Source organism: Siphateles boraxobius, unplaced genomic scaffold, assembly GCF_051911475.1.
Source record: "Siphateles boraxobius isolate OS27281-9 unplaced genomic scaffold, OSU_SipBor_1 32, whole genome shotgun sequence".
In the NCBI taxonomy this organism is placed as follows: Eukaryota; Metazoa; Chordata; class Actinopteri; order Cypriniformes; family Leuciscidae; genus Siphateles; species Siphateles boraxobius.
Window position 1 is genome coordinate 3,466,931 of NW_027508942.1, and position 12,041 is coordinate 3,478,971.

A 12,041-nucleotide genomic window follows, 5' to 3' on the forward strand; every position below is an offset into this window, starting at 1 on the left:
AAAAGAATGTTGAATAATACATGATTGTGAGTCAAGAGTAAATCATTTAGATAACCGGTATAAACATACTGCGCACTTTTTTTTTTATATGAATGTTCTATTCCTGCCAAGTGATGTTTTCCTCTGTCATAATTTCCTGTTCAGAACAGCTCTTTCTCGAATTGCACAACATATGACTAAAGTGTTCTGAATGACATCAGAACCGATAAACACTTTGTCCTATTACTGATGGTCGTCAGTAAAACACATTGACTCGCATCCTCAGATCAGTTTGTGGTCAACGGAACCGAATGTTCAGATTAGTCAAGAGCAGTGGCGGTTCTAGAGGGGGGGCCAGGGGGGCCCGTGCCCCTGTGACAACAAGCTTGGCCCCCCTTGTGGCCCCCCTAAATGTGGAGTGTGAAATAATTTTTACAAAACTGTTTTTTTGCTATCGTTGTTATCGTTGTATGCATATTATTTTTTTTATTATTCTATCTTTGTGGATTTGCTTGTTCACGTGACAATTCGCATCACATTCGCGGGAATCGCGACAGAATAACGTCTGTCTCCTGCACGCGAGAGAGGAGAGAAGGAGAAAGCTGGTCAGTTGCAAGTTCATTCTTTATGTGCGTATCGGGTGTGCGATATGCATTGTCTATTATGATATTGTAATCAATGTTTTAACTGTATACGAGGCACTGTGAGCTGACATCGCGTTTATCTCTCGTCCTTTCACTGCTGTGTGCGGTTCATAGGCTATGTCCCCAAATTAGTTTATGTCTTATATTTATATCATATTATGCTCTTATATTAGAATATCAGATCAGCAAGAGTGCCGTTTTCCCGTGCACAATTGCAACTGTGATATTGATGTTTTACAACAGTTAAATTAACAATAAGTGAACATTGGGAGTTACTTTTTAGACACAATATTGTCAATATTGTTTGTTTTCCCTTTATTTCGCCGACTAGAATTTCAAAATGAAACCGTAGCAGAGTCTCAATGCAACAGACAGCGATGATTTATTGACTGAAATCCGCGTTTTGAAGGAATCACTTGCTCCTTTCCCGAATGAATCAGCCGTTTGAACGAATCGGTTGAATGAATGAATCCCTCAACTCACTTATGGAGACCGTGACTTGTCGCCGCCTACTGGCGGTTTTAGTTTCATATTTAAAGTACCCTTTAATTAGAACATTACAATTAGAAATCATTTCATATTTAAATATTGATTTAAAAAAAATCTCATAGCTTTATTTATGCAATTATAAATGGAGTGTAAATAAATTAATGCCGCTTCTGTGTCACCTCTGCACTGCAAAGATGGATATTGATTAAATTATTTCATTTGACTGGTAACAGTGGTACTGTATAATTAAGTATTATTGTATAAATAAGTATAATTACTGTATAATTTGAATGTTAGTATTTGACATAAAAGGTGATTCATAACTCTAAATAAGTTTAGAAAGAATGTCTATATATAGGTGAAAATGCCCCTGGAAATCAATTTAAGGTGGCAAATTAAATGAATAAAAAATGAATAAAAAAATTAATTTCGGTCCCTGCTGTTAACTGACCACTGCATAGAATATTAAAAAATATGAATATCTTTGTAAGTCTGCTGTCAACAACAGGCCTAAACCAGCCATGGCACCAGCACAAAAACACAATCAGTAAAATATCATCTAATTATCAACAAAACATTGAAAATATTGAGATATATTTTTGTCAATATTGCACACCCCTAATGTACGGTATGAATTTTGATTTCCTCAGGTCTTAAAAAGCCTTTAATTTGACTTTAAAAAGTGTGCAGGAACCCTGTAAACGGTTAGACGTAGTTACCTAGCAAGTCAGTTATTTTCAGTAAATGAATTAATACGCTTCTTGGTCCCCATTGCTTTTGCTCTATAGTACTCACCAAAATGGAGAGAAAGAAGGACATCATGTCAATTACAGTTACTGTGACTAATACTGAATATGTAATGCAAATGTAAAAATATAATGGAAATGCAAATGCATTGTTGAATGATTATAAACACGGTATTTTGCCTGTTAATGCCTGCAGTGCAGTGCAGAAAATTATATGACAACAATAAGGTCTAAATGTAACTGGCCCCTCTAACAGTACAACTGGCCCCAGCTTGGCCCCCCCAGTTGAAATGGTCTAGAACCGCCACTGGTCAAGAGGATGGGATTACCTCACAAATACAGCTGTCAAAACAGACAGAATCGTTGCACAAAGTTTTGCGCTTGCAGACACCATAATTAGAAAAGAGAACCATCTTAACCACAAAATTACATGACACCTTAGTCTTTAAAACCATCTACAGCTTGTTAAATGTATTCATCCCCATTTTCAGAATCCGAAGTCTTGGAAGCTGAAACTCACGATTATGGTAAGGGGCGTTACATTTCCGATACACGTTGGAGATGATTGGCTAATCACAACGCACTGGGTAAACTGTCCAATCAGAGCACCCTGAGCTTCTGAGAAGGAGGGGCTTTGTAGAAATCAGCGCGTTTCAGATAGACTGGGAAAAGAGGATAATTTTATAATTTTATATATATATGAGCATGTTAACCTATGCTATTACACCCTATAATCTAAAAAATGAACTTTTAAAAATAGCATAAAATGACACCTTTAAACTAAACGACAAATAAGTGTATTGAAAATAAGTGTAATAAGTGTATTCTTTATTGTGAAATCTTATGATTCCTGATGAGTGTCTACCAAAATAAACATTTTTTACCAGGATCATCCATCATTCATAAAGTGTGCAGATTATGTGTCAAATTATATCACACAGCCATGAGCATGTAATATAATTACATTATTCTGCATCAGTTTTATAGTTTTGCATAAAGTAACTTCAGTAGCTTTACAAACATTTAATCTATAAGGACACCTAGTGGATGAAGACTGAAAACACAGGTGTGGAACAAACTCCAACTCCAGAAACAGCTCATCCAGTGGTGTTTTTCATCAGCTCATCTGTGTGTTTGTGTGAAGCAAAAGCACTTGTCCTGCCAGACCGTCCTGAACGCCTCCAAGAGGAACCACGTAACGCATCCCATCGCTGGCTCTCTGAGGGTCTATTTCCTTGAGCTGGCTGTTGCTCTGTGTAAGCAACTCAAACTTCCACAGCTGGTAACGGAGACTCTTCCCCTGCTTCGCCAGAACAAACACCTCTTCAATGCCATCCATCGGCCAAGAGACAGAGGCCTCGTTCTGTGAGAGATGAAGCCAGGGAAGTGTGACGTCAGGAGGGAAGTGTTTGCTGTCCACACACCCCTGTCTTAAGCCTAGTAATATACCTGGAAACAAATGTATTAGATTGAAATGTTATTCCCTTATTTAACTTTGTGACTTCAACTAGTCTCACCTGAGACGACTGCCCAGTGGGCTTTGTGGCCGTTGCGTAGACAGGGTTCATGATTAAAATCCTCATCATATCTGTGCCAGAGCAGTCAGGGAAAGAGTACAGTCTATTTATGTGTATGTGACTCATCAAGCAGTGTCTTTGTGTCATTGTATTTGATTATGTTAGCACTTGCATACATAGTTGGCCGTTTAGAGGATTCTAAAACTAGTAAACAACAGTGTCAGAGATGTGGCTTGGTGGCAAAAGGAAATAAAAATTTAAAAACTATATTTCAGAAAACTGTGATCAAACAAAAAAAGTCCCAGTGATGAATTTAAACAGAATAGAAAACAATAATTTCAGAAAACAGTGATTATAAAACCTAGTGGTAAATAAAATAAAATTAAAATGATATCAGAAAACAGTGAGCAAAACAAAAAACTTGGCCTAGAGCTAAAATAAAATAAAATAGTTTCAGAAAACAGTGATCAACCAAAAAACAAACTAGTGGTAAAAAAACTAAATAAATGAAATAAAAATGATATCAGAAAACAGTGAGCAAAACAAAAAACAAAATATAGTGATAAATAAAATAAAAATATCAGAAAACCGCAGGCAAAACAGAAAAGTGTTCAAACTAAAAGATGACCTAGTGGTAATTAAAATCAAATATTTCAGAAAACAGTGATAAATAAGGTGATAAAATAAAATAAAGTTAAATACTAAAAATGATTTCAGAAAACAGAGAACTAAAACAATCAAACATATAAAGCAGTAAAGATACGGTATAAGAACAGGCTGTCCGCCAGCGAGGTGTTTGAGAATGACAGCGGTGTTTTCTCCCATCATGCCTCCTGATAACCTCTGAACTCTGCACCCACACACTTCCTCCGCCAGCTTGGCCATGTCACTCGCTAATGCATTTACAGTTAATGCTCAGCAGAACAACCTGCAACATTACTTTACTTTCCACTACGTTTACGTCATGTACAGTTAGATTCAAAAGCAGATGTTAGTACCAGAAAACATCTCTCCTTGTTCAGTGTAGGCGTTGTGTTTTGCGGTTTGGACCAGTGTCTCCATGACCAGCGTCTCTGGAGGATGAAGTAGATGAGCCGCCATCCATAAGGCCACGAGACCACATCTGAAATCACATCTCATCTTGCAGAGCACAGACTCACAGACTCACAGGAAATGGCTGGATTTTTAGTGGTCGATATTTGGCTTTTTAAAACTATCGACATCGGACGTCAGTTTGGTCGACAAGTGTCAGAATATTCATGTGATATTCACTGTGTACTGTATGTAAAATTAACAAAAACTTTTCCCAGTGTGTACAGATTTGCCATATTATTGAGTGCACTTTTTTTTATTCATGTTTTTAACAATTTTTGTGCAATCCACATGGATTACTTTAATGATCTCCTTACTACCTTTCTGGGGCTTTAAAGTAGTTGTGTAGCTGTCAATGGAGGGATAGAAAGCCACAGATTTCATTACAAAGATTTTTATTTGTGTTCCGAAGATGAACGAAAGTCTTACGGGTTTGGAATGACATGAGGTTGAGTAATTAATGACAGAATTTTAATTTTTGGGTAAACTAACCATTTTAGAAGGAAACTGTTTTATTTTAAGTTCAAACTATTTTTTGTCACATTGATTAATTTTTAGATTATTAATTTCTGATTTAGTAAATAAATATTATGAACAACATTTAACCATATTTAGCTTTCAGCCACCCTGCTGCTGTTTAAGATATCGGCATCATCAACCATCAAAAAATCCATCAGTCGATTAACAGGTATTTTTATGGAAACTTACTGTGGACCATCTTGAATGAGTGAAGGCACATACTTATTGAACAGCAACCATTGCAGATCCTTCCTAAAACTTCAGAGAGAAATGCTGCAATGAAATCATGACTGTACAAAAGGTTTTCTGAGAGTATGTAACTGTGATTTGTGCTCACCTGCTTTCTCTCTGTCCTATAATAATCCTGGCCTCTTCATGGTCCCCCTCTACAGGGGCCCTTCCCTCTGATAAAGCCTGATAAAGCTTCTTCTTGCTGGACACTGAGGAAGCCAGTGATGGAGGAGGAGGAGGAGGAGGAGGAGGAGGAGGAGGAGATGACACATTATCCACTGACATGTTGCTACAACAGAAGAGTTAGTCAATGAAAAACAAAGGACAGTATATGATAGTATTGTGAGAGAATAGTGTGACAGACATACATTAGAATGTTGTTTCCAATCAACCGACATCAAAACAATGTTGCAACAAGTGCACGTGGTAAGTATATACGCATTCGCAAAATTACACGAATCCACATCAGCGTCCGAGAAGTTATTTCACTATCTGCTGTCAACTGGGTAGTGTTCTCTACTTAGGGAATACCAAATAAGGTCACATACGGCCATGGTCGTGAATACAAAAATAGAATCAAAATACAAAATATCCCAATTGATTGAAAAAAGACAATATATCAAAAATCAAAATGATTACAAATCAATAGTAGAAGCTGCATGATTATATTCGATGGCGTGACACCCGAGCAGAAAGAAGCGTAACACGATCAACGAACCAATCCGTTTATAGAATGGCTCGCCCGCTCCAAAAGTATCCAATCAGAATGTGTGTTGGCAGTCGGATGTGCTCAGTAGACAACCAATCGACAGGCTCGCTGTGAGACCAGCTGTCCAATCGAATCCTCTTATATTTTCGAGAAGGAGGTTTTTCAGGCGGAAGTTGTGCGCTCTTTTTTCCGTGTGGATTTTCATTCAGTTTTGTAGTCGGCTGGAGCTCGTCAAATAATTGTAAGTAAATTGATCGAATGCGTTTTTTTTTTCTTATTAGCCTTTTAACATATTATATCAAAACATGTGTTTTCCACTGGCGGGAATTTTAATTCTTTGTCTGATTAGTTGACATGCTAACTCACTAGCTTCCTTTTAAACAACGAGGTAACGTTAAGGTTAGGTCAGTCATTCACTGTTTTATAGCGTGCAATAAGAAATTAATAATAGCCTATGTATTTCTTTCATCTTTAGGAATTTTACCGAATCACAAACTCCTTCCATCTTTTGCCATGTGCTCAATAAGCTCTTTTTTTCTACACATTGTAGTTTTTTGGGTGGACGCATGTTGAAGGTTCATTCCTTTCCGAGCGTTTACTATCTGTGTTCATCATTTCAGAATCATGGCTGGCCAGGAGATGAGGCTGAACCACACTATTTACATTAACAACTTGAATGAGAAGATCAAAAAAGATGGTATGGTTTTGTTTATCTAATTATTTCTAACTAAATATCTTTCTAGATTTTATTTTTGGCATTGATTTTTACACATTGTTCATGTTGCAACCCTTTTCCTTTTTCTCTTGTTTTTAACAGAACTGAAAAAGTCGTTGTACGCTATATTTTCCCAGTTTGGACAAATCCTGGACATCCTTGTTTCTCCTACCCTGAAAATGAGGGGTCAGGCCTTTGTTATCTTCAAGGAGATCAACAGTGCTTCCAATGCTCTCCGCTCTATGCAAGGCTTCCCTTTTTATGATAAACCCATGGTAGGATCTATTATGTGTTTGTAAATCGTTTTACCCGTGTGAAACGTTTTTGTTTTTTTCTTAAACATTTCAGCGGGAGTGTTCTCTACTGTTTAAAGTTTGGAGATAAGTGGAAGTTTTTTCTTTTCTTTTTTTCAGCAAGCATACAATTGATCAAGTCAGAGTAAAGATTTATTTTTCAAATAAATAGTGTTCTTTTGAACTTTCTATTTAAGGAATCCTGGGGAAAAGGATCGATTTTCCTCAAAAATATAAAGCAGCATAACTGTTTTCAACATTTAATAATATTAAAAATGTTTCTTGAGCAGCACATTTCAAAAAACAATCTTACCGAAATCTTATATATTTTGAAGTAATTGATGTCTTTAAACAAACCACATTCTGTACTAAAATGCTTTTAAAATTCATTCTATTCACAGCGTATTCAGTATTCAAAGCTGGACTCTGATATCATTGCGAAAATGAAGGGCACATATGTGGAGCGAGACCGTAAGAAAGAGAAGAAAAAGCCTAAAGTCCCTGAAGTAGGTGCTGGGAAGAAGGGGGCGTCCGCTGCCACCCCTGCTATGGCCGGAGTACCTGCAGCTATGCCTGTTAGTATATTTGGGATCTTTGGGAATTGGTGTTTGTTCCCTTGTGGCCTATTTTAAGGCTAATACATTTATTTTTGTCGTTTACAGGGAATGCCGCCCATGAGCCAAGCTCCTCGCATGATGCCAATGCCCGGTCAGCCTCCCTACATGCCTCCGCCTGGTATGATGCCTCCGCCTGGCATGGCACCCGGACAGATGCCACCCGGTGCCATGCCACCAGGTCAGATGATGCCAGGACAAATGCCTGGCCAGATGCCACAGCAGGTATGTATTAAAATTAGAAAAGAGACACATGCTTGGTTTATGACTTTATTATTAACGTTCAGTTTGTTTGTAGGTGTCGGAAAACCCTCCCAACCACATCCTGTTTCTCACCAATCTCCCAGAGGAGACCAACGAGCTCATGCTGTCCATGCTGTTCAACCAGTGAGTATTTGTTTGCAAATCCACCTCTCTGTCCAAAACTGTCATTTTAAAATGCATAGGCTAATCTTTCGCTAATTACAATGTTGCTTTCTTCTCATAGGTTCCCTGGATTCAAAGAAGTCCGTCTTGTCCCCGGCCGTCACGACATCGCCTTTGTGGAGTTTGATAATGAGGTGCAGGCGGGTGCAGCCAGAGAAGCGCTGCAAGGCTTTAAGATCACACAGAGCAATGCAATGAAAATCTCCTTTGCAAAGAAATAACATGCGATGGATACATGCGACTTCGATGACATGCCAGTTACACACAGGCCTGCGTTTAGAGACCTTTGGAGACAGTTCAGGGTGTTCAATGGCAGAATACACACACACACACACACACACACACACACACAGGTCATTCTAAGGAAAAAGTCCAGATATGAAAAGTGTTTTTATTTGATGTGACTTGCTTAGCTGTGCCAGTTAGCTTTGTACTTCACAATACAAGGTAAGGAGTGAATGGAAAGGTTATTTTATTTTTCTCCTTTCTCTTCCACTTCATCCTTTTACTTTTATTCCCTCTTCTCTGAGATGGTCGGCTTTGGTGAGTTTGTAAGTATGCAGGTTTTTTTTTTTTTTTAATCAAATTGTCTTCTGAAGCATTGCACCCAGAGTCTGGTTCCCAGACATTGAACCTGGAGCGTTGTTTTTATTAAACGGCTATGTTTTACTTGTTGCATTCTGCTTGTCCTTTCATTTTCTTTCAACATGTTGTTCTTATCGTTCAGGCTAAGGCCAGTTTTTACAACCTATTAAGTTTAAAAGTGAGTAAGCATTTATAATGTTAGAAAAAAATTATATTTAAGTAAATACTGTTTTAATATTTCTATTCAAAGAATCCTGAAAAGTTATTTCGCTGCACAGCCATTTTCAATAATAATCAAATGTTTCCTGAGCCGCATATCAGAAGGATCATGTGATACTGAAGACTGGAGTAATGATGCTGAAAATGTGAGAAACAGGTTTTTAAAACTCTGAACCAATAGCTTTGTAAATTGTACTCAAACACCGCAGGCTGGCGGCACCCCCTGGTCAATTCTATCTTTGCCCAGAAATGTGGAATGACACCTTTTACAAACCATATGCAAATTATTTTTAGTTGTGCTTGTTTTGTGTTATTAGGCAGGGTGTGTGAAAGTAGATCAATATTCGTACTATATTATACCTGCATCAATATTACAATTAATTAAAATATAACCTACGTTATAAAGCTGACCAGAGATCAGTTAAATCATTAGACGCTTATGTACTCTACATCTAGCTATAAACCACTGAATTCTTGAAATGTTGTGTAACTGCTTTTCAATAAGAAGGCTGTCTGAGTCCTCAGCATTGAGTGCTAGAATAGGACAGTCTAGTTATTGTGCTGGTCACATGATAAATGCTTCCATGGTCACGGCACAAAAAGGCTATACTTGATTCACCCTGGGTGCTTCTCAATATCCCTCCTCGTCTCCTCGCTCCTCTGTCCTCCATCCTATGACCTGGAAACCAATCAAGCACAGCCATCTTGAAGGACATCTCGAAAATCTAATTGCACCACGAGGAGTCGAGGATCGAGGAGTGAGGAGGCTTTCAGAGGAGTCATGAGCGAGGATACACAGGTGTATCCTATGCGAACTGTTCCATTGACTAAACGTGACGCATGTATACATTCTCCTCCCGCTTCACATCGGTCACAATCATTTTAATTTATACTTTACCCTTGCAAGTTGTATAAAACCACACATCTCACATATTTCAACAGGGTGTCTTGCTTTATTATTATTCATTATGAATTTCTTAAATAAACTTCAACAACATAAGGGCAGATGCTTTGAGCGCTGCTGATGACGCTATGAAGTGACGGTCGAGTGATCAAGTATTCCAATGTATAAAAAAAACCTTTCATTCGATTCCTCCGTCCTCATTTTCTTTCCTTGCGTCCTTCCCTCACAACCTACAGGGGGAGGAGCTGAGACGCGAGGAGAGGAAGCGAGAATGCACAAATAAGAATTGAGAAGCACCCCCTGATTCACTGTTAATCGTTTTACCTGTTTCACAGATGAGGCTTAATGGGATAGTTCACCCAAAATGAAAATTCTGTCAGTATTTACTCACCCTCATGTTGTTCCAACCCCGTAAGACCTTCGTTCATCTTCGGAACACAAATTAAGATATTTCTGATTAAATCTGAGAGCTGGATCACTCCTCCATAGGCTTCTTGAGGGATTGAAACTTTTTACCCGAAAAGTTATTAAAGACATCGTTAAAATAGTCCAAGTGACTACAGTGGCTCAATCTTAAGTTTATCAAGCGACGAGAATACTTTTTGTGCGCAAAAAGAAACAAAAATAACGACTTTATTTCAACTATTCATTTCCTTTTCTGTTGGCCTCTAGTAAGTTAACGTAGTGTGATTGCGTAGAGCTACGTCACACGTAGACTCACTATTGGCCGACGCTGGTCATGTGTGTGATCCGTGTGTCGTACAACAACAGAAGCTCTACGCTTTTACACTAGTGAACTGACTCGAGGCCCACAGAGAAGGGAATGAATAGTTGAAATAAAGTCGTTATTTTAGTTTTTTTGCGCACAAAAAGTATTCTCGTAGCTTGATAAACTTAAGATTGAGCCACTGTAGTCACTTGGACTATTTTAACGATATCTTTAATAACTTTTCGGGGCCTGCAAGTTCAATCCCTCAAGAAGCCTATGGAGGAGTGATCCAATCATCCAACTCTCAGATTTCGTGTTCCGAAGATGAACGAAGGTCTTACGGGGTTGAACAACATGAGGGTGAGTAAATACTGACAGAATTTTCATTTTTGGGTGAACTATCCCTTTAATGGGTAAAGCTACAGTAACATCTTCAGATAGTCAGCTTGAGATCCTTTCCATCTAAACCCATCATAACTCATGCATAGTAGTGAATGTTTTATGAGAAGTAGGATAATCTCTCTCTTTTTAGTTATGGGAAAGAACCATATTCTTCCGCAGCCGAAGCTCAGTCAACACAATGTTCTTCTGGTAAATGCATGCAGTTTTGTTTGTGGACCTTTAACTGACTTAATATAAATTCAGTACAGAGAATGACATCAGTCTGTGGTCTCCCAGTGGTTTTCGTAATGGACAGTTTAGGGATAATTTTACAGCAAAAAAATAAATAAATGAAAACACAACATAAACATAATATCCGCCTCATTTTTTGTCTTGTATAAATGAAACTGGGGAATTTCAGTGCCGATTAATTTTTCCACTAACTATTTTTAGTGATTTGGAATGTTTGCTAAGGATTGTGGGTGATTGGAGGCTGTCGAGGATACACTTAATGCATCCTTCAAAATAAGCTGAATTAAAGACGTGAATCGAAGGCTGATTTCCCATGATCCTTCAAATCGCCTAACAACAGTGTTCTTTCCCTTACAACAATTCACTGTTTCAGTCACCTTATTCAAGACACATCATTTAAAAAATTCAGTTCATGCCACAGTATACAGTGCCAGTCCTTGTTACTTTGTCCTCGAGGTTGTCCTCGTCTGTCTCTCGTCCTTTTGTAGTGGAAGCCAGCAAATTCAGGGGAGGTTATCGTCTCTTCTCATCTCAGTGACCGTCTCCAGCCAAACTGGCTGATGTGCAGGAGATGTGGTGAGGACAACCATTCCTTTGACATCAAACACTCAAAAATCCCTGTAAAATATACAAGCAGCGTAGATGATCATGTCTACACAAGTCTATGTTACACTCTCATGTGATGCAAGTGATTCATTGAGCTTCAACTCATGAGTGTTTACTCTTTTTGTTCAAACTCCAAATCCATTACCCAAGATTATGAGTGAATGAAAACGTTTTGTCTGTAATGAACCCCAGTTTGTGAAACTCTTGCATTATATAAGTTTTACGGCAGATCATTCACAAACTTATAAGCTGCTCTTCCGCCTTTTTGCGCTCATTCATTCACTCTCTTTAATCCCAAGCAGTGAGTGATTTCTATTGAAGGTAAATGAGCCTCTCATGGTTTAGGAGTCTTTTGATTATGGTAGGGGTGATTTACTCTTCAATTAAGTTTGAGGAACTCTGCACTGTCAG

The 12,041-nt window shown here is 38.2% G+C and overlaps 2 protein-coding genes across 5 annotated transcripts; one reads left to right on the forward strand and one right to left on the reverse strand.

The window, feature by feature from the left end:
* Nucleotides 1-2,665: 2,665 nt before the first annotated feature.
* On the reverse strand, nt 2,666-5,919 carry actmap (actin maturation protease). Of its 2 annotated transcripts, none has more exons than XM_077194586.1 (7): nt 5,586-5,919; nt 5,324-5,506; nt 5,176-5,244; nt 4,374-4,498; nt 4,139-4,268; nt 3,376-3,446; nt 2,666-3,307 (listed from the first exon to the last, which is right to left on the reverse strand). In XM_077194586.1, the coding sequence occupies exons 2-7, from the start codon at nt 5,500-5,502 to the stop codon at nt 2,976-2,978; spliced, it is 906 nt and encodes a 301-aa protein (XP_077050701.1). In that variant the 5' UTR covers nt 5,503-5,506; nt 5,586-5,919; the 3' UTR covers nt 2,666-2,975. The 2 variants fall into 2 exon arrangements, with proteins under 2 accessions (XP_077050701.1, XP_077050700.1); XM_077194585.1 differs by having other exon boundaries at nt 5,324-5,495; nt 5,578-5,689.
* Nucleotides 5,920-6,047: 128 nt separating this feature from the next.
* snrpa (small nuclear ribonucleoprotein polypeptide A) lies at nt 6,048-8,643 on the forward strand. Of its 3 annotated transcripts, none has more exons than XM_077194588.1 (7): nt 6,048-6,167; nt 6,547-6,623; nt 6,744-6,916; nt 7,336-7,509; nt 7,597-7,773; nt 7,847-7,935; nt 8,036-8,643. In XM_077194588.1, the coding sequence occupies exons 2-7, from the start codon at nt 6,551-6,553 to the stop codon at nt 8,193-8,195; spliced, it is 846 nt and encodes a 281-aa protein (XP_077050703.1). In that variant the 5' UTR covers nt 6,048-6,167; nt 6,547-6,550; the 3' UTR covers nt 8,196-8,643. The 3 variants fall into 3 exon arrangements, with proteins under 3 accessions (XP_077050703.1, XP_077050705.1, XP_077050704.1); XM_077194590.1 differs by lacking the exon at nt 6,048-6,167 and adding an exon at nt 6,224-6,314; XM_077194589.1 differs by lacking the exon at nt 6,048-6,167 and adding an exon at nt 6,241-6,330.
* The last annotated feature ends 3,398 nt before the right edge of the window (nt 8,644-12,041 follow it).

Bases quoted from the DNA above. Each gene is read 5' to 3' on its own strand.
- snrpa (XM_077194588.1), top strand. From the start codon at position 6,551: ATGGCTGGCCAGGAGATGAGGCTGAACCACACTATTTACATTAACAAC. The intron at 6,624-6,743 runs GTATGGTTTTGT...TGTTTTTAACAG, and splicing joins TGAGAAGATCAAAAAAGATG to AACTGAAAAAGTCGTTGTAC. The intron at 7,936-8,035 runs GTGAGTATTTGT...TTCTTCTCATAG, and splicing joins CTGTCCATGCTGTTCAACCA to GTTCCCTGGATTCAAAGAAG.
- actmap (XM_077194585.1), bottom strand. The intron at 4,269-4,373 runs GTACTAACATCT...TAAATGCATTAG, and splicing joins ACAAGGAGAGATGTTTTCTG to CGAGTGACATGGCCAAGCTG. The intron at 3,447-4,138 runs GTATCTTTACTG...GCTCTGGCACAG, and splicing joins GGACAGCCTGTTCTTATACC to ATATGATGAGGATTTTAATC.